The sequence below is a fragment of the Rhipicephalus sanguineus genome, chromosome 7 (genome assembly GCF_013339695.2).
Source record: "Rhipicephalus sanguineus isolate Rsan-2018 chromosome 7, BIME_Rsan_1.4, whole genome shotgun sequence".
In the NCBI taxonomy this organism is placed as follows: Eukaryota; Metazoa; Arthropoda; class Arachnida; order Ixodida; family Ixodidae; genus Rhipicephalus; species Rhipicephalus sanguineus.
In genome coordinates this window covers 120,711,109-120,735,659 of record NC_051182.1, presented here as the reverse complement: position 1 = coordinate 120,735,659, position 24,551 = coordinate 120,711,109, and the positions used below count along the sequence as shown (strand labels likewise).

General features: G+C 47.4%; 3 protein-coding genes across 3 annotated transcripts; 2 read left to right on the top strand and 1 right to left on the bottom strand.

Moving 5' to 3' along the window:
• Positions 1–7,884: 7,884 nt before the first annotated feature.
• Positions 7,885–8,859, top strand: LOC119398970 (ubiquitin-conjugating enzyme E2 Z). Its single transcript, XM_037665786.1, has one exon. It carries the CDS (start codon positions 7,885–7,887, stop codon positions 8,857–8,859), a length of 975 nt encoding a protein of 324 aa, XP_037521714.1.
• Positions 8,860–15,450: 6,591 nt separating this feature from the next.
• Positions 15,451–17,089, top strand: LOC119399815 (WD repeat domain-containing protein 83). Its single transcript, XM_037666669.2, has one exon. The coding sequence runs from the start codon at positions 15,560–15,562 to the stop codon at positions 16,517–16,519; it is 960 nt and encodes a 319-aa protein (XP_037522597.1). The 5' UTR covers positions 15,451–15,559; the 3' UTR covers positions 16,520–17,089.
• Positions 17,090–17,153: 64 nt separating this feature from the next.
• LOC119399816 (methylated-DNA--protein-cysteine methyltransferase-like) lies at positions 17,154–23,789 on the bottom strand. The gene is given in 5 exon segments (XM_049417852.1): positions 17,154–19,092; positions 19,094–19,215; positions 21,783–21,940; positions 22,388–22,543; positions 23,596–23,789. Coding segments are annotated over 4 exon segments (567 nt in total). The 5' UTR covers positions 22,534–22,543; positions 23,596–23,789; the 3' UTR covers positions 17,154–18,951.
• Between the last annotated feature and the right edge of the window lie 762 nt (positions 23,790–24,551).

Below are 24,551 nucleotides of genomic sequence, written 5' to 3'. Positions count from 1 at the left end.
CCGCCGTCGGCGTCGGTAACGGCGTCGGTGACGGTGTCGCTTGTGAGCGAAAAATCGTCCGTGACCGAAAAATCGAGAAATAATGCAAATAAAAATCTTTGGTCCCATTGAGGATTGAACCCGGGCCGTTGGCGTGGCAAGCAGGTGTCCTGTCACAAAGCCAGGATGTTACTTGCAATTTCTTCGGAAAAAAACACTACATATATGCCATGTAGCGGAAGGAGTCTTCTTAACGCATTTTGTTCGGCAGGTGCTACGACGAAAATGAGCCCTTTCGGCGATTTGTAGGCGCATTGGCGAGGCCATCAAACTACGTTTATTGCGCGACGCCATGCTTCGAAAAAAGCCGGGATAGTCCAGCCATCGCCGCTAAAAACACACACAAACTTGCAAACAGCTCCAGAAATGGACAACTATGTTCATCTAGCGGAAAACATATCAAGCAAACAGCAAACAATAGATAATGCGCTGCCATCTGTGTGTGTGAGAGAGAGAGAGAAAGCTCTTTAATGAAAAACAGAGAATTCTGCCGGTGTACCTAAAGGCGCCTACATGCTACTCTGCATAGGGGAGTGAGGGAAACATGCCTCGACTCTAGCAAAGGGAAGTGCTTTAGATCGAAAACCTTTGCCATAACTATAGATACATCGCGCGCGCGCGCGCGCGCGCGCGCGCGTGTGTGTGTGTGTGTGTGTGTGTGTGTGTGTGTGTGTGTGTGTGTGTGTGTGTGTCTGTCTGTCTGTGTGTGTCTGTGTGCGTGTGTATGTAACGACGCACATTAATAAGTATGCACTTAGTGGTTGAAGTGCGCACTAAGGGCCGGATTTCGCTATTGCGTTCAACTCTTAAAGGCGAAGCTTAAGGGTCCCCCAATTTTTCATCTGCTGTTATCATGAGTCAGTCGGAATTTCTGGACACTGTGCCAACATGTACCCCACCGTAGCGCCTGCTTTTTATTGCGATAGCAATTTTATGGACAGTCTCAACGGGTTTTTTGCCGCCGCCGTCATGTCCCTCCCGTATGAAGTCCAAATTGATAAGATCCCCCCGCGCATCTTATGTTCTACCGCGGGTAAAAGCGCGCGAGCGGGGGCGACGAACGCGGCCGAAGCAGAGATCAACGAGCAGGCCCATCGCTCGGAGGGTGCATGCGATAACATCACACCGCTCGGGAGGCCTGCCGTCGAAGCAGACAGGAAACGCCCCGCCCGCCTTGAACGAGCACGAAAACACGCGAGGGGGGGGGGGGGGAGGCGCTAGCAGCGACTTTGAACTTTGAATCTAAGGGCACGGTCGCGATCGCTGGCGCGCGCGCTATCTCGACAGCCATCACAGCGGGCGGTTCGTATACATTCTACGTGCTGCGCTCTCAACGCGAAGTGACTATGCGGAGAGCATCTCTCCCTGGAGCGTCCGTATTCTCTTACGCCAGCGTTTTGTAGTTACGCGAGATCGGATACAAAACAGTTAGCTGCCAGCCTCATTTCGTATAACACTACAATTTGTTGCTATCGCATTCATTGCTTCGCACTTGCGGTGAAACTGTGACCTTTTTTTATTGTGCACACATACTAATCAATCACCCCTTACGTGATACCCCGAACGGTGTTTAAGGTCAGTGAAATGAAATGTATGTGCCTACGCGCGCGCGCGCGCGCGCGCGTGTGTGTGTGTGTGTGTGTGTGTGTGTGTGTGTGTGTGTGTGTGTGTGTGTGTGTGTGTGTGTGTGTGTGTGTGTGTGTGTGTGTGTGTGTGTGTGTGTGTGTGTGTGTGTGTGTGTGTGTGTGTGTGTGTGTTCTGTTCAACACATAACCACCCAATGTTGCCTGTCGCCAACGGCGCTCCTACTTACATCCGTACACCTACGTGTCCATACATTATACGTCGACGCAAGCGCCACACTCTGTTATGTTTAAGCTCTTTATTAATGTTCAATTTTGAATGACACAGCACTGCTCCATATAGGAGCGAATACATGTTTCAGTACCCACCTTTTACACAACAGCTACGATGGAAATAACCCAACTGTTAGGACGGGCAAACTTTAACTATTAGGGTGAAATAAACAGTTATGATGCCAACAGCCCAAAACGGCCTTTGCTCACAATATGTAAGCATTAATTTGAGTTTTATATTTTAATTTGTAACGTACACTATTAAATAAACGTAGGCATCACCGGCAAACGGCAACAACCCCTTCATAAGCTTATTTTTATCGCCATTTAAAAAATGAAGAAAAATACGGCAACACAACGTAGCCTTTCACTCTCGAAATGCGTGGACAGGACAGTTTTTCGTCTGTGTCATCGACTTTAGATACTTCGTCCCACGTGTTTCATAAAAGTTCAATTGTACGTTTTCTGGCCCTTCCTGGAGTTTTATTCTCGAATTACTTACTCGCGAGCTTCGTGACGAGTGTTCAGGTTTTTTTTTAACACGAAAGTGTTTTATGCCGGGGTCCACCAAGACTTGAGTGACGTATTTCCGTCACGGAAATGACGTCGAAAAAATTTACACGATCAGATGGCCAAGAAAAACGTTCCGCCAACGGGCATCGAACCCACGACCGCTCGGTCCGCAACAACAGATGCCGGGCACTATATCCACTGAGTCACGGTAACAGACTAGAGGCTTTACGAACGCGCCTTTTATATCTACCACTCTCCCGGTCGGCGGGGAGGTCTTGCCCTCTGGGAGCGGTAAAGCAAAGTAATTCGTCATTACTGCGGCCTACGCGATTAACACCTGCAACGCGTTACGCGTCAGTCCCATTCGGCGCGTTTTCAATAGAAGTTCAATTTTATCAATGCCTTAACACACCGCGAGGTGACGATCTTAGCCCAAGCGTCGTAAAAGCGTCGGCTTCCCTCATAGCATCACGCTAATCCAAACCAAAAATAGCTCTGCGACGCGCGCCCGCCTCACCTGGCTGTTACACCGCGTTCCCTGCTCACGCGCTTGCCCGAGAAAAAATCACAGCATATCCACGTGGTGAATGATGATTAGTGGGGCGAAGCGAACTCGCGCTGCAGCACGGCGATGGCATTGGCGCGAGCGTAGTCCTTCTTGATGGAAGATATTGTGAATAGATTGTTTGAGAACCACAATCTGTTGCACACACCGCAACTATGGCCGAAACTGTTATCAAGGAAGTCCCGCTGGAAGCGTACGTCGGCGCCTTCGGGCAGAGCCCGCCTGATGCGTTTTGCAGCCACTTCACGTGCTCGCACAGCCTCGGGCTCTGCCTGCCGGTACGCGCGCTTTCTCGCCGCTTCACGGTCCTTCACATTTTGAAGATCCGATTCGCACCGCAGCCGTGCAGCTTCGGCCTCGCGGGCTCGAACGGCGGGGTCTTCGCGCCGCAGCCGTGCAGCTTGTCGAGAAGCTTCGGCCTCGCTGGCTCGAACGGCGGGGTCTTCGCGCCGCAGCTGTGCAGCTTGTCGAGCAGCTGCGGCCTCGCGGGCTCGAACGGCGGGGTCTCGCCGCAGCCCTGCAGCTTGTCGAGCATCTTCGGCCTCGCGGGCTCGAACGGCGGGGTCTTCTCGCCGCAGCCGTGCAGCTTGTCGAGCAGCTTCGGCTTCGCGGGCTCGAATGGCGGAATCTGCTTCGCGGCGTCGACGTGCAGCTTCGGCCTTGCGGGCTCCCACCTCAGGATTTTGTCTGCGAGCGCGCGCTGCCGCCGTCTTCAGTGCCCTCAGTTCCGCAGCCTTGTCTTCCATCTGGCGACTCCGAGCTAAAGAGAAAGCGTGCCAAGAGGGAGCCTCATGGCGCGTTACTTCTGAAATGTTGTCTTCGGGTGTCGTCGAAAACACGAGACGTAGTAAAGAAGAAAGAACGCCACACAGGCGAACACGCACGAGAGTGTCACTCGTCAACGTCGTCTTCTTCTTCTACTGCATACCAGAACGCGCGCTGTAAAGAAGAACGAATGCCACACAGGCGAACACGCACGAGAGTCTCACTCGTGAACGTCGTCTTCTTCTTCTACTGCATACCAGAACGCGCGCTTCTCACGAGCTAGAGGTGGCTACTACAACGCTACAAACAAACGGAGGATGGACAGACCCACGGCATAAGAAGCTTCGCCCCTAAAATCGCAGTCGGGGGACGGCACGACGCGCTTTGCGTTTCCCTTTTGTCCGGCCGTGGTGTTCAATCATATTTTACCATGCCGCTGGATGACCACCAAGTTCTGCATCCAATATGCAACGCTCTTCTGGCTATCACACCTCGTTCTCTGATTACGCTTTCACCGTTAACTACTACAGCTACCACAAGGGTTTGTGTAACCATTTAACATGGACTTTAGTTGTCGGGATGGAGATGTACCACCAATCATCAAAGTTGGTGCATCCACGTTGAAACGGTGCTATGGCTGCCAGACATCAATATACTTTGTGCAAACTCTCTTATATCAATGTGCAGTAAATATTCAGTTATTTCTGTAAGGGCACGCTTTACTTTCGTGTTAACGCGATAGCGTTAAAGAGCTCGTATCGCAGAAATTCCGCCGTCGGCGTCGGCGCCGTGGGTTGTGAGCGAAAAATCATCATCTTGTCCGTGACCGAAAAATGGAGAAAGCTGCAAATAAAGTAAGTAATAAAAATGTTGGGTCCGAGTGAGAATCGAACCCAAGCCGTCTGCGTGGCAAGCAGGTGTTCTACTACACAGCAACGCCTCTGCTTGGAGCTGCGCTGAAAGTAACTTTCATGCATCCCAAAAATACGCGTCCTGTATACAGGCGTCACAGTACGAGATGTAATATCGCAGTAATATTGCCTGGTACAAGCGTACATTGCCATCGGGCGTCACACCATGTCAATATCATAATGACTTGGTGGTTTAAAGACAGCCACCCATTACAGAAGGCACACACATTACTGCGCGATTCCCTTAAGACCACGTAGTGGGTGCATCGCAAATTCGAAAAAGTTTCTCGCGCATAATTGCCCCTGGTTTAAAGCATGCTACCCATTACATAAGGCACACACCTTAGTGCGCGCATTCTGTTCAACACTCGTAGTGTTCGAAGTGCGCACTATAGGGCAGGATATAGCTATCGCGTTCAACTCTTAAAGGCGAAGCTTAAGCGTCCCCCAATCTTTTTTATTCCGATTCCTATGACAGAGGGATCAACCATCTTTTTAGCGTTAGTGTGCACTGTCGACCCGCAGCCAGCTAAGATAGGAAAAATCACTCCTTCATCGATTTGCCGCTTCGGAGTTCATCATTAAACAACCCGATCCACGACTCGATTAACAGTCTCAGAAACAATTAGACAATCGGTCGGTGGTTGTGAGCTGCTTCTTTTTGTCCTTAAAGAACGCCGATATTTAATCACGTCTTTACACTACACTATGATGAAGTACCGACGCTCGTTTTTAATTAACGACGACAACTTGGTGGGGGGGGGGGGGGGGGGGGGGGGTGACCGAGATAACGATACACCTGACGTCTTCTACAGAAATGATCGATGCCATTTATTGACCGGAGATTCTGAAAATGCGGACTCTCCTTCTTCGTGCCATACTACGACGAATTCCGGCGGCACAGTGGCGATCAATAACAGCTGTGGAGAAGACGTTCGTAGTCGAGCGAAGTACAGGGAACGCGGACGGCCAGCCGGCCAACGAATCGATCAAGGCGACGGTGTATGACGTAACAACAGGAAAGGCGGGCGTTCGGAGCTACGTATTAAGGGGACACTAAAGAGAAAATCGTATTAATAAATTACTCTTTCACGACACCGAAAACAGCATGATTGAAGTTCCCGCACAGATCGCCATGACGTCGTAGATTTTCACGGTGTCTACTAGGTCCTACGTCACTCCTAATCGGCAAAATGAAGGACATTGTCATCCCATGGGGCCATAGACCTTGCATGCCAAGCTTCAGGAAATTAACGTTGTCCAATGTCGCCGAAATATTAAAAATGCGCATTGAAATCCGTGACGTCACGCGCGGAGATTTCGGCGCGAAATTTAAGAATGAGACTTTGACCTTGATTTTTCTCGTCTATTAGTACTAAAGCATGATGGTGAAATTAACAACGTTAGTGTTTCCAGCGTAAAATTTATCAGTCTAAGTCGATTCATCGTTTCACTTTAGTGTTCTTTTAAGGGTCTCGAGAAAGCCATAAATTATGGTCGTAAATCGTCGATAATTACATCATCACATCACATCGTCGCGTGATCAAGGGTGGGCCGATACCTGATGAAGTGAAACACCACGTGAAGTGCAGAAAGCTTAACGGGGAGGGAGGGGGTTGGCCTTTATCAATACGGTTGACTGAAAAGAAAAAGAAAATGTAGAATAAGAAGATAGCCCTTTTATGGTCGTCTTAGAGGAATGCGTGAGGGACTGTGTTACTTTTGTCGTGACCTAACCTCGAAGTGAAGGTATAGAATCGCCGCGGCGGTTACGCGGAGAATGGGCGAAACGTCATCATCTGCGTCAGCATTGTCTTTACGCGGGCGAATCCGACCTACCTAAAAACGTGCGTAGTCATAATCCTGCGCATCGAACAATGACGTGAAAAGTCCGAATGAGTAACGAAATGTATGGGGCGAGAACCGCGGTCCCCCTTTGGATGATTAGAGAGGGGGCACCTCCACCCACCAGTGAGCACTCATATTCTCATAGCTAACCTCACTACATTTCCTTCGTGCATTCTTCCGAAGTGGTTGAGGTCGTAAAGCCAGGCTTGACAACGTATGATTTGTTCTATAGCAGGCACAATGCTAGATCATCATTATCATCATCAACCTATTTCTGTCCGCTGCAGGATGAAGGATTTCTCCCAATAATCTCCAATTCAACCTGTCCTGCGCGAGCTGATTTCGTTTTAGGTCTGTCAACTTCCTAATTTTCGTCACTCCACTCAACTCTCTGTTGTCCTAGGCAGAGAGTTAGGTGGACATTGTGCGCCTGCGCATGTAACTTATGGTCTCTCAGATTATCCTTGCGGCAAGGCGTTGACATAGCGTGTGGTTGAAGCTCGCGCTATCTGCGGTTGAAAATGCGGGAGTACGTGCTGTCTTGAGCGATATGAGCTGGAACACTGAATTCATGTTCATTCTGCGATTACTTGCAATGCGTTGATGTGATTCTGACGTAATTAATTACCAGAGATACCTTTCCACTGGAGCATTGAGTGACACGAACATTTTCGCGCTTCCCAACTGCGTTTAGTCGCGATGACCTCTAAAAAGGTAATTTCAGTGATCGACACCTCATATATTTTACTATTATACATGTCCTTATTGTAATAGTATCTAAAGGGCTCGGCAAGATATAATCCAAATCAATAGGATATAAATAAAACTATCTTATTCTGGCGACATCTGCGCCAGATCGCTGTTTATTTTACAATCTCTCGTTAGCTTTCACTTTACTTTCCTAAATATTGTGTTTCACATTCGTGACTCTAACCGCCCCCACTCGACATAGAGGGTTGCGGCTCTCGTAAGGATACAATCAACGTAAGCGTCTAACTTGCTTGCTTGCTTGCTTGACCCCTAATTATTTGTGCTTGCCCACTACGGGGGATTGGCCCTGAAACCGCCGGTTAATATAAGTGGGAAAATTTTAGAATCACTGGATTCCTCGGAACAGTTTTCTTCGGCATTGATGAGTATATCATTGAGACTAAAAGAATGTCTTGTTAAGTTCTGCCGGCTTTAAACATTTCATTATAGATAATTGGCAATTCAAATCATTATAATATTTAACTATAGCATCTGGGGATGTTAGTCTACAGAACATAATGGAAAAATCCGCCCACTACTCGGCCAATCCCCTCCACTGGGTATGACCCCTTGTCACAGGACAACAACAACATTTGAAACCCCGAGGCGTTATGGCAAAAAAAGAAAGATAACGAAGATGGCATGCGCCCCGCGGTACGACACGCGCGTGGCCAGCTACAAGGCCCCGAGCTACGTTGACAGCACGTCGCTACGCTCTTCGGTACGAGCGAACGTCCCGCACTCTACGGAAACAATGGCCACCGTACGCGAGGAAGTCGCTGCAAGCGACGTCGAGGAAGTCCCGTTCGCGCCAGAGCTCGACTTCTGGGATCCAACGACGTCCCGCGAGCTAAAGGACGTCGGAACGCCGTCGGTCCAGTGCCTGCAAAAGGTCAGGCGCGACGTCTTAGACATCTTCGCGCAACCCGTGCCCGGAGTCGTCATCGCACCGGATGAGAAGGACGTCACCCGGATACACGGCCTCCTGCTGGGTCCACCGTGTACGCCTTACGAAGGCGGGTTCTTCCGGTTTGTCCTGAAGTGCCCACCGGACTTTCCGGTCCAGCCACCTCGCGTCAAACTTCTGACCACCGACGGCGGACGAGTCCGGTTCGCGCCAAACCTCAACGAAGACGGCATGATCTGCCTGTCTCTCCTGGGGACGTGGCCAGGACCCGCGTGGAACTCGTCCGTGCACAGCCTGAGGACGGTGCTCATCGCCATCCAGTCGCTCATGACGGACGAGCCGTACCACAACGTGCCGGCTCTGGTCAGGGGCAGACCGGACGAGGCCGGCGCCTACAACGACTTCTTGGTCCACGAGACCCTCAGAGTGGCCGTGTGCGATGAGGTCGAGGCAGCCTTGGACCTGCACTCGTCCTACTCGCCCGAGATCAGGAAGGTCGTCCTCAGGACGTTCCCGGAGTTGTACGACACGCACGTCGAGACAGTCCGGCTCCAGATGGGACGCACGGCTTGCGAAGGGAGCGACCCTTTCGGAGGCCGCACGACGAGGTACGAGTACGACAAGATCCTGACGAGGCTGCGGTGCTTGTACGACCGTGTGTTGAAGCTCAGCGAGACTGGATTCTCCGACCTAAAGGTCGATTGAGTGAGTGGTCTGCTGGGGGCTCGACTCCATCACATCGCGTGTTGGAATAAAATTGTCCCTGTTTCTTGTTCCTTCCTATCTGCTCTTCATGTGCGTTGGTATATTCACCAGGAGCTGCCCTTCGTTGAACCTTCAGTGCAGACCTCTTTTTCTTTACTTGGGGACGCTACAGCTTGCGTCCAGCAGCCAACACACATATTTTGGGCGAGAGAAAGAGTGATACAGATTTATTTAGTAAAATCTGATATTTCAAGGAGCTGAAGAGGTGGCTGACAGCACCTTACTTCTTCAGCTCTTTTCACTGCCCGGAGTTAGGTCTCCAGGCTGGCGTTGCGGAGAATCTCGCCTTTTCAGGCGTCGCGTGAGGGAGAGTCGCGTGTGAGCGAGAGCAAGGCATGCAAACACGGGCGCAAGAGAAGAAAACCCGGCAACATAAATTTTATGTTGCTAGTTGTCTTGTGTTCGTGTGCAAAGGCTCCGAATTTTCTTGTAATGCTTGAACGCAAAAAAGAGAGAAAAAATATGCATGTACTTCAAGGCGGTCCATGACTTCTTCATATGGAAAAAAAAGCGATACTAGTGACTGTCAAGTAACTCTGTATCTAATCTGTGTTTAATCACGAGTACTCATGTAAGATGCAAAAAAGCGACTTATCCTGCAGTTCCGAATGCCTTCGGGTGGAGTCAGCAGCGCGTTGGGGTAACTTTCACAAGGTAGCTGAATATTGCTGGTCGAAAACAAAATTCGTCCTTCCCACGTAGACAAAATTTCCTAGCGCTTATGTTCCGCGTAAATTGGACAAATCCCACGGCTCCCCACAGGTCCACTAAAAATTAAGAAAGAAACACACGGGCGGCGTACATAAATTAAGATTTCTGGACCAACGTAATCAATAATTGAGAAAGACTTTAGCGAACTGTATACGTATTAACGAAGTTATAAACACAGGGGCCGCACGTTTCAGATTCGCTGGTTAGCCATCTGCACGGAGTTCTCGGGAGGGGGCGATTTTATGGTGAAAGCTGTGATGAGATCTCAACAGCCGATTTTCGTGGCGTAGCTGTCCGCCGCCGCCGGTGTCCGTAACCGCTATCGCGCGAAAAAGAAACGAAATTTCAGGATCAGATGGGATTTGAACCAATGCCCTCTGCGTAGCACTCGAGTATTCTACCACAGGGCCACGCAGGTGCTTGAAACTTCGTCGCAAAAACGCCCTATACAGGCGCCATCGGGCAAGATATCACGTTAACATTTTTTTTTTTTCATTCTAAAAGAGCCAACTCTACATTAAGTAAAACGGAGAAAAACGCAGTTTTTTGCTGCTGACAATACAGTCGGGCCTGCTCCAACAATTTTTGCCAGTGTGCCCATGTCACCAGAATACATCGTCTGTATTGCGGCTAAAATCTTATAACCCACTATCGTCAGTATTCAGGAGCAAAATTTGGAATTGGCTTTTAAAGAATGGGACATTTCATTTGTGTTTGAATTACCTCGTAAAAGTCTATAGATTTCAGCGAATGCACGATATAGATGGTCTGAAGCTTTCTTTCCTTTTTTTTTCTTTTGCAGAAGCAACACATAGGGTATCCACGCTGAGAAATACAAAATGCGCGAAAATAGGAACACGTAGACAGGACAAGCGCCCGTCCTGTCTACGTGTTCCTTTCTCTTGTGTTCGTTCCACTGCGCTGCCGAGATGCACAAGGTCCCGTCCAATTCTCTGCCGTCCATACCTGCGTATCCTATCCCTTGATATCCGTATCGTCGCTCTGACGCTCGTAGCACAAAATGTCGCTGCAGCATTGCGGCAGTATTGCCTTTCAACGTTGCCACAATGTCGATAATATCATCTCTGAATTACCTTCCAGTAACGTTGGCATGCAGCACTGTAACAACATTACTTTAGGCACCCGTCACTGACCAGAGGGCGCGATGGAGCTCTTATCGAACGCCTGAGTGTTGAGGGCACCAGCCGCCAGGGATACCAAGAAAATGAAACGCTCGCTGGACACATCGACGCGCTCAAGTGTCTCCCTTCTGGGCGCCTCTTTCAACGAACGCTTCCTACGTGCGTTCGTAATCACCTCAGGGATGTTGCCACCGCCTTCAATGCAGCACAAACGCGTTTAGAACGCGCTCTTTTCAGGCTGTGCCAAGGCAGCAGAAACGCTACAAACGCGTTTCAAACTCACTGCATTGAAGCGATGGCAAGTCACGTTCAAGTCAAGGAGCGTTTCTGAACATAGAGGATGCGGAGGATAGACACTCGATTTTGCTGCGTCCACTCGCTAGGCTGTGTTTTTTGGCGCTATCATCGTATCTCGGAAACTGCATTGCAGGGTGCCTTTAGTGTTTTAGTTTTAGCAGTACTCTCATAACGTTTCACAGTGTTCCTTCGACAGCTCTGCAATGCCTGCAGGTGTACCGCATCTTATGCAAACTTGTTTTGCATTTTGAATGTGAAGTGCCCTAGCAAAAATGCCAATAGGATTTCCTATTGGTCCAATAGGAAATCGCTATTGGTTCTATAGGACATCTATTGGAGCTGTATTGGTTGTATAAGACTTCTATGGGTACCAATAGACACCAATAGCCACCACCTATTGGTGTCTTATTGGACCAATAGAGGTTGCATTGGTCAAATAGGGGCTGCCTTTTGGTGTCTTATTGGACCAATAGGAGTTGTATTGGTCAAATCGGTGCTGCCTATCGGTGACTTATTGGGCCAATAGGAGTTGTATTGGTCAAATAAGTACTCCTATTGGTTTCTTAATGTACTAACAGAAGATGTATAAAACCAACAGGAGTTTTATTGTTCAAACAGCTACCGCCTATTGGTAGCTGTTTATAACATCTTATGACTGATTGAGCGCGTCGGACCCGATCCCGATCAAATTTCTTGATCATGATTGGCTATATTATACGCAAGCTGCAGACGGGATCAATTCACTTTTGATAAGTCTGATCCCGATTGAGCTTAATCGTACACCGTGAGACACCGTGTGCAGTTAGCAACTCACGCGACTAAAAGAGTTATATAAAAAGGCTGCGTGTCGACCCACGGCGGTACGGTGTCTCCGTACATGCCGTGCGGTAAACGGGCACTATAGTAAAACACGCTAAAGAAGAACTTGCGAAGGAATCGACAACACAGACACCACAGAATAATAATAAAGAAACTGCCATGAGATCACAACCGGCATAGAACCAGCCAGGTGACAAACAGAAAAAAAAAGTGAGACGGTGCGCGGCGTAGCGACGCTGCATGTGTGAACATTTTTTTTTGCAGGCTAAGCCATGTGCTAAGCTTTAAGATAAGCTTTGGATAATATGTAAAGTTTATAACTATTTATGCTAAGCAATATAAGTAGTGCTGTAAAGATACAGGAGAAAGAATTGTGGATCTGCAAACGCGACCGACCGTGCGTTTGGCGCGCCATCCGCGCTCGGCCGATACGAAGACAAGCCCAGCCTGCGGCCAAGCTAAGCCAAAACGTTGTGTCTGTCGCGGCCCTAGCGCGCGCTTTGTGTGATCTCGATGCTTCACGTAAGCCTGCTTACACGATGTTTGCTTTAGTGTGCTTCCGCGACGATAACGTGAAGACTGTGTTCAGCGTGCACCAGATGGAGACGTTCTGAGCCATAAATGTCTTGGATTTCGACCGATTTCGACCGATTCCGACTCTACAAAGTGGCACAAGAATAATGGCAAGACGAGCAACAAGGCCCATGTGCTCCGATTGTTTGGTGAGTTGAGTGGGCATGGCATTTACTCCTATTTAGTATTTATTTGATATCACCTTTCTTTTTGTATCCAAACTTGGGACGAAGCTGAAAGGTCGGGAAAACAAGTCCCTCGTCCTTTGTCTCCGGTATTTGATGACAGCGAGACCAGCGACGCCTCGATTGCAAGTCCACACGCTCTCAGAAGTTGAATGATTGAGCGCATATATTATTGCAGTTTGTTTTTGTGTTTGTCAGTATGCACAAAAAAAAAAACGTAGCATAGATTAGAGGTAAAGGACAGGCGCCCTGCTCGTGAGTGTAGTTGGAGTCTCGCAAGCCCTTTGTAAGTATTTACAACGTGTGTGTTAAGCCGAAAATGCGTTTATCGCCTCATAGTAAAACGCTCTAGTCGATGCGGTTTGTGTGTTGTAGTGCGCGCCAATCGGCTTATCATACTTGTTCGACATAATGTCACAAGAACCACAGAAGGCCACATGATAATTCATTATACAAAATGTGCATAGCATATGTACTGCACTGGTGCGATTTTTTATTTCATATTTTTTTTTTATTTTTACATACTGCAGCCCAATTAGGGCTATCGCAGGAGTGGGTTTATTAATGTTGTTGGCTTAATTGCATAAGCACGTAACATGCAGCACGTGTGTTATATCCAACTCATTGCAGCCTGACTGCTGTGTTGGGCTTGCAACGATATGGAATCTAGGCTGCCTTTACTACTGTCTTACATATTACCGTTGCCTCATCGTGAATCTACCCTAGCTTAATTTATTTCATGCCATCTTTAAGTTGAGATTTAGTGGCATGCTCTAGGTATGATAGTCGCACCATCGTGAAAAAGAGCACGTCACAGATAGTAAGTGATTATTGAGTTTGCTGTAATTTAAGGACGAGTTTGCAGTTCATTCTTGGGTACAGCTCAAAAAACACAGGACGCAAGCGTGTAAACGGGATAAGGTGCTGCTTAATTTTAAAAAAAAATTTGCCCCTTTCTTTTCCTTTCTTTCTTGGCGCAAAATTTTGCCGATATACTGTTTTCTTCCACGCAATAAGCCACAGTTGGGTATGTAATATTTCACTCAGTTTTTTGCTATAGTTCAGCTCCTGCAACATTGTGAACATGTGCAGTGAATTAAGGTCTAGATAATTTCTCACTGTGCCGCCTACTTTCTATACGTTGCTTCGAAGGTAAACTTTAATTAAACATGTGTTACTGTTTTCTGATTTCATGGCTCTATTTACAGAATCTTTCAGGCACTTCCTCGAGTGCGGATGAGGCAGTCCAGAAGAAATTGACACAAGACATAGTTGCCTTGGCAAAATAGTCGCCCGCAAGATCGCCAACATCATCAAGGGCCAGAAGAAGCACTTGTAGTTTTGATTTTGAGAATATATTTGGACATATGCCTCATTCATCCACTGTGATTATCATTGCAGGGGCGCTGCCACAGTGTGGGCCTTCTGCACGACGACAAGACATCCATAAAACACTTGCGCAAGACTAATTCTAATGGGGCTGAGAAGTGGGCAAATACAAAACTAATACAATGGAAGCAGGCAAATACAGAACCAATAGGCCAATATAATTCCAATTGGCTAATAGAGAACCAATACACCAATATAGGTCCAGTAGGCTGATATAGAACCAATAGCCAAATACAGTTCCAATAGACCTATAGAACCAATAGACCAATAGGTGTCAATAACCCAATAGGCTATTGGTTTTTTATTGGGAATTTTTGCTAGGGTGTTCCTGCACTGTCGTTTTGACAGTACAAAATTCCATTACGAGAGACGCCGTATAGTGGAGGGCTCAAATTGAGAGACGCCGTAGTGAAGGGCGCCCATTATGAGATACGCCGTAGTGGCCAGGGCTCCCATTATCAGAGACGCCGTGATTTCTACCACTTGGGGTTCTTAACATGCATGTAATGTCTCAGCACACGGGCCTCGAGCGTTTTCGCCTCCATCGAAAATGCGGCTTCCATGGGTGGGATTCGATCCCACGACCTGCGGGTCAGCAGTCTAGCGCCATAACCACTAGACCACCTTGGTGGGGCTTGAGAGAGATATATACAAAGTGACATTGTCCGCATCTGTATAATACAGAGCAATTTTACGCCTTCCATCTTTGCAGTTTCAGTTTCGCGGCAATAAATATTCATCATCAACGATTAACACAATATATTCACGCGTCCAACCGTACAAACTGCACGCGTTACTTTTTAGGTAGCCAAGAATTCGAAATATTTAGAAATTTAGAAAAACACTTCCATTTTCCCCACAAGATTTTACCTACTAACTTACTCGTCATTACACACACACACAGAGACACACACACACAAACAACACACACACACACAAATATATTCTTTGCAGGTGTGATATTTCGTGTGTTGTCAGTTTGCAATGACGCCCGGCATATGAAGACGCGACGCCACGCATTGAATAACATGGGTATGCTCTTCCGCCTAAATTATCGACTCCCTAAAGAAACGAAGTTCTCTTTGGTGGTACTGCATGATTGTGCGTACAAAATGTAAAACATTCAATGCCAGCTGAGATATCACTTTTCTAACCCGCTACCATTTCTCGATAGTTGAACCACATCTTTAGAACTTCAATATCAAGATATATTTTTTCGTGTCTCAACTCAGTCCATGAACCCTCAACAAATAGCATTACAAGATAGGATGTGATTGTGAACATCTTGCATGAAGACTTGCACAGGCCAACCCCTAATCAACCTGATTGTCGGAAGCTCCAAGACCACGAACACGGGCAGGGCAGGAACCGAAACTGCGCACATCGAGCCACATCGAGCCAAGCCTAACTTTAGCCAAAGCGTTATGGAGCGGCAAGTGTGTGTTTTGCCAGTTTTGACCATGCGTCGGTTAGGAATGAGTATTGTTTTCTAGCTGCGACGTCGTCTCCGCTATCGCCGTGACCATGGTAACCGGCGTTCCCAGCCTCAACATCAAGCAGCTCGACTGTAAGCAGGGCGCCGTGCGCGCGGTCCGCTTCAACGCCGACGGCAACTACTGCCTGAGCGGAGGCAGCGACCGCACCGTCAAACTGTGGAATCCTTTCCGGGGCTCGCTCCTGCAGACGTACCTGGGTCACGCCGGGGATGTCCTGGACGTCCGGGGTTCGTGTGACAATGCGACCGTCGCGTCGGCCAGCATCGACAAGTCCGTCGTCCTCTGGGACGTGACGACGGCAAAGAGCACGCGCAAGTGGCGTGGCCACGCGGGCGCCGTTCAGGCCGTGTGCTTCAACGAGGACTCTTCGGTCGTCGTGTCGGGCTCCATCGACTGCAGCGTCTGCTGCTGGGACACCAGGAGTCGAGCCCGGGACCCCGTGCAGGCCCTTAAGGAGGCCCGCGACGCCGTGACCAGCGTGCTCGCCACAGACCACGAGGTCGTCAGTTCGTCCCTAGACGGTTCCGTGCGTCGTTACGACCTCAGGATGGGTAAGATGAGCAAGGACACCTTGGGTTGCCCGGCAACGCGAGTCCAGTTGACTCGAGACGGCCTCTGCGTGCTCGTCAGTTGCCTCGGAGGCCTGCTCAGACTCCTGGACAAGACGTCGGGACAGTCACTGCAGGAATTCGCGGGACACAAGAATGTGCAGTTCTACCTCGACTGCTGTCTGAGTCAGGACGACTCGCACGTGTACTCGGGTTCAGAGGACGGTCAGGTTTGTTGCTGGAACCTGGTGGAAGGAAAGCTGGTTGACAGATTGAAGCACCCGACTCAAGCGCCGGTGTCTTCACTGTCCCAACACCCGTCCAAAGCGGTGCTACTGACGGCCACGCGAGGATTGGTTTATCTCTGGGGAGAGCCCGAGAGCGTTTGCAAAGACTCTGATGCTAGCACTTCTGGCGTCCAGGACCCCGTCGGTTCCTAGCAGCTTTGATGAACAAGTTTGAGCACAAACAGGCTTCAGAAAAAAGGTGAACCTTGTACCCAGTGAGGTGTGTGTTGTGGACACAATGGTTCCATGACGTTAAGAAGACAGACAGCATTACCGCTCAATGTGTTCCAAGGCGAGAAGCCATGCTGTCACAAAACGACATTGCGCATACAGTCCCCGAGTGCGACAACGCGACCGCCACGTCGAGCTCATTTTGCCCATTTACACATATGAACCTTGTTCCATAAGCACGTGGGTTGAGTGCTTATAATCATGTTGAGTCATCTAAGAGCACAGCGTAAGTGGCTTAAGTCTCACTGAAAGGTATTGAAGTCTTTCGGCTTCTCCACTTCATTTAAGAAAGGGGGAACTGATAAATGTGGTGTCCCACGTACAATTCCCTGAATTCAATGTAACAGTGCTTGTATGTAAATAGAGACAAGATGATGTGAAACATGCCTCAACAGAGCTGTGCTCAGCACTACCCATGCAGCACGGATGCTGAAGACCACTTTTGAACTCCCGCAATAAAAACATTGCGAAAGATGTTCACAGAGTTTCACAATTCAACATCGATGAAAGGTCTAAAACAGTAAACTGTGTGGCCCGGCAAACTGAGCTTCAGGAGTTTTCTGGTGGCTTGCAGACTATCTTTTATTGAAGTCTCATATCACATCACCAAAAAGCAATCACAGATACTGTAAAACGCACTACAACTGGGCACACCTACCCACACTTGTGCATTCCCCATTTTTGCATAAAGCAAGCAACATTTAGATAAAAGGCATGCAGTACATATCAAATTCACAGGCTCCAGCAGCCATTTATACACTCGCATAAATATTCCTTCGAACTCGTTAGCAAGCAAATCCAATCAGTAGTTTTTCAACACGCACTGCTTAATATCTTTCAGGCAGTACAAAGCAACAATAAACGCTACCACAAATGTTGCACAAAGTAGTGGTTTGCCAAAGTAAGTGCTTTGGTAAAATCAATCGCTAGCACAGAGAGCACAGTGCTAGGCGTTACAGTAAAAAAAAAAAAAGAAACAACGCAACAGTATTAAATTGCCTTGCTTGTGCAAAAGCTGTGAACGAGTCAACTCTGTGCTAACTACGTAAATTATGCTAATTAGTATGAGTGCCTTTAAAAGCAGAGCTTCACCATCGACAACAGTTCAAAGATGTCCAGTTTACACTGCAAGCACGGTAAAGTTGGCATTTACCAAATTTGCCTCTATCGGAACTCCTTGTACAAAAGGCAACTGAAAGTGCCTCAAGGAACGGTTAGTTTTGATATATTACGTAAACAACTTGTCGAAGGGAAGATAAACAATACAGAGACATTTTAAACTATATGCAAGTAGAGTAACTCAAAATAAAACGACCACCAGCTGTTTTACAAGCTCTCGGAATGTTTAGTAAAGCCTTTACTTTGCTTGGACAGCAGAACCACAAGTGGAGTTATGGTGCTGACTTGTGATTACATTGTAATCTGCAGCATTTCTGCGACATTTAGTAAATCTCAACAAGTAAAGGCATTGTTTACAAACTTGCTACAACTGGCCAGCGATAACAACCATCAACAGGCAAGGTCAACTTGCCAAGTTGCTTCAATGTACAAGAGTACAAGACTACGCTGATAACGTGGCAAATGTACTATCCAACTTTATCATCATTTCCATGACAGAGCATATTCCAACATGTTTAATGATGCTTCACTTTGTGTTAACAGCAACCAGTTCATGTTACCACTTTACAAGCCAAGAGGCCAGCTCATGACTTTGTCATCTGTACAGTATTCCACATCTGCTGAAAAATTAACAAATGGCTTTGTCATCTGTGCAGTATTCCACATCTGCTGAATTATTAACAAACTTGTCACATCTATCCTGTTATATGTATATGACCAGTGGACTCGACGACCTTGTTAACTCGTTACAAAATGGCACGATTTGATTGGCCACACTGCCAAAGGACCATGGGATTGCAATATGGCATGACTAAATTGAACACTGTCACCACGTTATGCCAAATGGGCACCCTCGAAAAGCCCTTGCCGGCTTTTTTTGTGAGGCACATTGCCTGAAGTATAGCTTCAACGGTGAGCATGATGGTGAAAGCGTTGTTCTTGCTTGAGCGTATCTCTTCTAATGATACAACGCAAGCCAAGTGCGCGGCAGTAGCCACTTTAACAATGTACTGACCGCCATATTTAGTCAAGTGCCTACTGCAAAAAAGCCAGCCTGGTGCTTTTCTAGAAGGCTCATTCTTGTGGTCGTAGCATAAGATCGGCCAATTCTACGAGCAGGGTCAATAGGAAGTTCAACGGCGATGTAGCAAGCACTGCGATCGGGCTAGTTTGCATACCAATGACAAACAGTACTGGAGGTCTTCCGCGACTTTCATTCAACCTCTTGCATCACGTTAGTAGCAAATTCCCTCGTGGTTAAGCAGCCACTGTTTCACGTCGTCTCGCTTCCCTCCGGCATAGTGTCCCGGGGCACCGTCGTGTCGCACGACACGATGACACGGCACTAAGAGTTGAAGCGGGTTGTTCCGCATGGCAGGAGCCGACGGCCTGGGCAGCCTTGGGGTTGTTACAGAGCCTCGCCAACTCGCCGTAGCTCACCGTCGTCCCCGGACCGACTCTCTCAGACAAAGTCTGCAAGACCGACCCCGTAAACGAGCCTACGAAAACAACAAAGTAGCATCAGCACACAACAAGGGTTCTCCCTAGAATTTTTTTTTAGAAATGAACATTTTCAGAGTGGGGTACTAAGTTTAAGAATTTCGAGTTTTCAAGCTTCTTGTTTTCGACACACATCCACATTTCATTCCTGGTCGCGACCGCACATTTCTGGCATCTATGACGCACACAGAAAACAGAGGCAAGGGTGGTTGAGTTCCAGCGCTGGCACTGGAGTTGGCGATCTTTGAAACCACAAGGCCACCTGTTCAGACTCCTCTTTAGGTAGCCAGGTGGCGAGAGGCAAGGCTCGCTGGCATCACGTGTGCACCAGATGCTATTCATTAGTTATTCAGGCGCGCATTTCAAAGGGGTCAATCTGAGCCGTGGACAGCATTTCCACCGTTGCCCACTTTGGGACGCTGCTGACAATTTCACGCGTTCATGATGAACAAGAAGAAGAAAAAAAGGAATATCAGGTTGCTAGCTGCAGGTTATAACATGTACCTATTAAATACGTCACAATAGTGAGGATCAAATGAGGTCGACATGACGTTTGTTGGTGCTCCCAAGAGCTACGGTAAAGTGGATTGAGGCATTAAAATTTGCATTGACGTTGAAGTTTGAAGTTTAGTTCATTATTTTTGTGGTACATGAGTTGAAATGAGTTTATGCCTTCTGAAGTCGTCTGCGCACGTTACGGCATGAACCTCAGCATGAATTTGCAGGTGGCAATAGCTTAGGTGTATATCCAAACTGCAAGACATGTTTAATTCACCACTAAACTTGCGTTGTACCTGACAAAGGTATATTAATGTCAGAAATGACTTCTTACGATGGGCTTCAAGCTCACTAGATGAGCAGTGTTATCACACACTGCATTTGCAGCTTTCAGTGAAATGTCATCATCCACCAACAGCCTGTTCCATGTCCACTGCAAGGCGAAAGCCTCTACCAATGATCTACAATTTACCCTATCCTGAGCGAGGTACTAATCCCCATTTTAAGCCCACAAATTTCTCAATTTACTCATTCCACCTAACCTTCCAGCCATCCTAGCAGCGGCCACATTTCGATGCAAGCAAAATGCTAGAGGCCCGTGTGCTTAGTTGTGCACGTTAAAGAACCCCAGGTGGTCGAAATCAATACAGAGCCCTCCACTACGACGTCCCTCATAATCATATTGTGGTTTTGGGATGTCAAAGCCCAATGATTATTATTATTACCAGCTATCCCAGGCTAAATTTTCCATCCCTCGGTACCCATTGCGCCGCTCCAACTGACCTGTGGTCATCTGACCTTCGCAGTACGTGACCTGCCCAGCTCTATTTTTTTTTTTCTCTTAACCCTTTGCGGTCCAAAACCTTTACCCACTTTCCGGCTCTAGCGGTCCGAAACTATTTCGCCAGTTTCTGGCGCCGCGAATAAAAACACAAGCTGTGGAAGAGAAACGCACAGGATATTTATTTTTGCTCCTGCATTCTGCAGGCAACTCTTTTAGTGATATTTGGGCAACGTATGATACCGCTCAAAGCATTCCCCTGTGTGCAGGCCAGGGTTATTACTGCAGGTTTCCACCGCCGCCGTCGTCGTCTTCGTCACTCACTTCTGTCGAATCACTGTCATCACTGTCTGGTGGAGGCACGTAATTCTCTTCCTCACTAAAGTCATCCTCGCTTTCGCTAAAAGCACCGCCGTAAAACGCACGCGGTGAAAACGTGGCCATGCTTCTCAGCGAACCGCGCGCGCGAGTGGGTACGCTCTAGGCCCCGTGCTGATCATAGTGCTGCACCCTAGTGTCAAAAAAGTAAAACCTCAACAAACAAAGCTCACTTATTCCTCAAGAGATGGCCCTTCATGTATACAAAAAATGCGCGCGACTCGCGGTGAGAAAACAGCAAAATTTAAACCACGAACACCCTTGTCGGGCGGGGCCCGACAGCGGACCGCTACGGCCGTGTTGCGTTGTCGGGCGCTGCCCGACAACGGACCGCAAAGGGTTAATGTCAGCTAGGATAACGGCTATCCCTGTTTGTCCTCCAATCTGCCCTGTCGTCTTACTATATGCTAATGTTACACCTACCGTTTTCCATTCGTAACTTGTGCTCGAGTTTGTTATTCTCCAAGGTTCTGCCCCATATTAGTATACTGGCAAAAGGAAATGGTTGTACACTCTCTGCTCCATAGCACTGAAATGTGCCAACACTGATATAACAATGTGCAGACAAGAAAACACGTAAACAGTGTTATCCAAATCCATGAAGGAGACCATACAGGCAAGCAATTATACCTTCGAGGAAAATCTAGACGCCCAAGCACCACCACCAGGGGAAAGGAGAAGCACAAGAAAAGAGTGCCTTTTCCTTGCGCTTCTTTCTGATGGTGACCCTTAGGCGTGTAGGCTAATAACGCTGCAACAGGGGCTAGTTGATGTAGGCGTCCAGGTTTTTCTCGAATTTATGTTCCAACTAGCCCAGCAACAAGATCTGCTAAGCAATTAATACACTTATATTGGCGCACCAGTTGGCATGAGAAAATAGAATGCCTCCAATGCAAAGACATAACAGACCTCTGGGAAAAACAGTTGGCCCACAAATGGCAGGCAACGGCCTCTTCTCCGGGCGAGGGCTCTTGAAATAGGCTTCGAGCCAAGACAAGCAGCTTAGCACCGGTTGGTAGGTGTAGCCGTTGTCCTCAAACTCTTGGCTTAGCAGCTTCACTTCAACGCTAAAATAAGAAATAAACAATTATTTCCATCAACTGTTACTGCATAGAGTACCTCACAGGTGCAAACTGCTTTAAAAAAAAGTTTCAAGAAAACACAATTGAAGTAATAGCCACAGGATCTTACTATGGTGTCAAATACATACTCTCACGGGAAAGCTGACAGTGTTATGGCAAAGACTGAATCGTGCCGTATGAGGAATTGTATAAATAAAAATGAGATAGCTAGGATGCTAGACTGTCTAAGATAAAGTGACACCTGATTAAGACAAACAAGATAAGTCACTACTTGTCGCCACTTTGTTTCAAAGGGGATGCCACCGAAGGTAACCATAACGTCGGGTTCTTTTCCCATCGCCTGGCGTTCTATTACCAGTGATACGTACTAACAAGCTCAACTGCCAACGCTTCAGCTATCTAGAATGAACCTGCGGGATTCGAACACAGTACCTCAAGTCTGGAGAGAAATTTGCCTCGTCATCCATCTGATGCAGGCTGTGCAGACCGTGCGGGCAGCTTTTCACGGCCAGGCGGCCAATGGGGCTACTCAGAACGTAGTCGTTGGTCGGGCCGTAAGGACAGGACTTTCGCTTCATGGCAATCTATCTGCAAAAACAGAGAGAATTATTTTTGATTTTTTAACAATACTATCAATCTCTTCAGAGATTATGGCAGGGAAGGCACAAGAAAAACATTTGTTTACACAGGATCATACATGTTTAACATTATACATTACTATTATAAGAGCACAATATTAAAACAGTTTTAGTAACAACAAAATCATGGATGAGATTATCACTGAAAACAACTACAAAAAAAAAGAGAAGGTACACATTTGTAACATGGCTTAGGATCAGCACCTATACATTACTATTAGAACACATTATTGAAACAATTTTAAGAACAACAAATTAATCGAAGAGCATGTCGCTTAAAATAATAAAATAATAACAATAAAAGAGAAAAGCACTGCATCAGTAACATGACATAGACTCATCCCTTAGCGGCTTTATCGATTTTGGAATGACATTAGTGCTATTTGTGAAGCAATTAATATGAAGTGTAGTCGTGACAACAAAGAGACAAGGAAACATCGAGCTTGAGAATGAACTCGTGAAACTACGGCTAAGTAAGAGCACCGCACGCATAATTATAGCAAAGCAATCCCAAACCAAGCACATCGCGCTGTCTTTAACTAGGCAGCCCCTCATTCTCGCCGTCATCCACTTAACAGTTTAGTCAAACCAACCTCGACAATCCGTTAGCCTGCATGAATGCGCTTCATAACTAGACGGAAGCGGTGAATCACGATTGTGCGGCAACTGCGGTCTACAAAAGCGCTCCGAAACGCACGGTGAAGTATTCGACAAAGTACAGAAAATGCTTCCGCGTAAAGTTTAAAATACTGCATCGTATTGCCGCCTGGAGTTGCCACGGCAAGCTCGACCACGGTGCACCTATACGCGCGAAATTAACGCCGAATAGCCTTGCCAAACAACCGTCGACACTTGGTAGCCGCTTTGGAATACGTTGTGCGTTAAGAATTCAACACATAACGTGCTTTATGAGCGCTTAAAAGTGAGTCGCGAACTGTGTTCCTACCGAAAGCCACGAGCGAAACCGACAGCGCAGTAACGTAGTGGTCAAATCGAACTAACCGTTCAGTCAGCTTGTTGAAAGGCCCAGACTTCACGCAGTTTAGCAGAGTTGACACCTCCTGAAAAGTGCGCTCGGGTGCGTTTCGGTAACACCCACGCGTAATGACAGCCGGGCCGAGCTCAAAAATACAAGATAAAACATTCAAAAGTGAGCTGTTCGCGCGAAACCATTGCGCGCGTGCACAACCTAAACAAGCGGCGCCGCACACGTGATCGTTCGACTCGTTTTTTGGATCGGCTTTGTACTTTGGTTGGCTATCAATGCATTTTTTTTTTTGTAACAATGTCTGCAAGATGGTGACTATGACGTCAGTGGTGCTATTTACCTGCCTGCGGTACGAAAAAAGTGGAGCCTTCGAGATTTCCGTTTATTACTCTGATGAAGTCGCTCGCCTTGCCACTTCGAGCCCACCATAGAGTTTCAGTATTATTGTAAGAAACTCTGTGAAGCCCACCGGGCATGCTACCTTCACTACCGTGTTACTCGGCTACTAGAACTATTCACAATAGGTGTTGTTTGTTCTCTGGTGCAACCTTCTACATTGCTACAATTTGCTCGCAGTTTTCGGTGTCGCTCATTTGCTTAGGTGGCTTGCATTTACACGCCCATGTACATTCTGTTGTAGAGACCATGGGGAAATAAGACATCGTGGGATTGAAGTTCACAATCTTTCTTGTATGCATCAAGCAAAGCCTGTACATAGCACCCTTCTTGTTGCATAAAATGCATAATTTCCTTCGTACACTGTGTGCATACATGCAAGAACTGAAGGTGTTGCTTTGGCCATCCATTTACCGAGCAATGGTGTCAACAAAAGTTATGAGAGTTCACTTATCCATTAATGAGGGGGATTCCTCCAAGTCTCAAGGACATACCGGAATGGAGGTCATGATCTCAACAAAGTGCACAACAAATATTCACGGGAAAGGCTACCCCATGTTGTGAGAATTCTTCG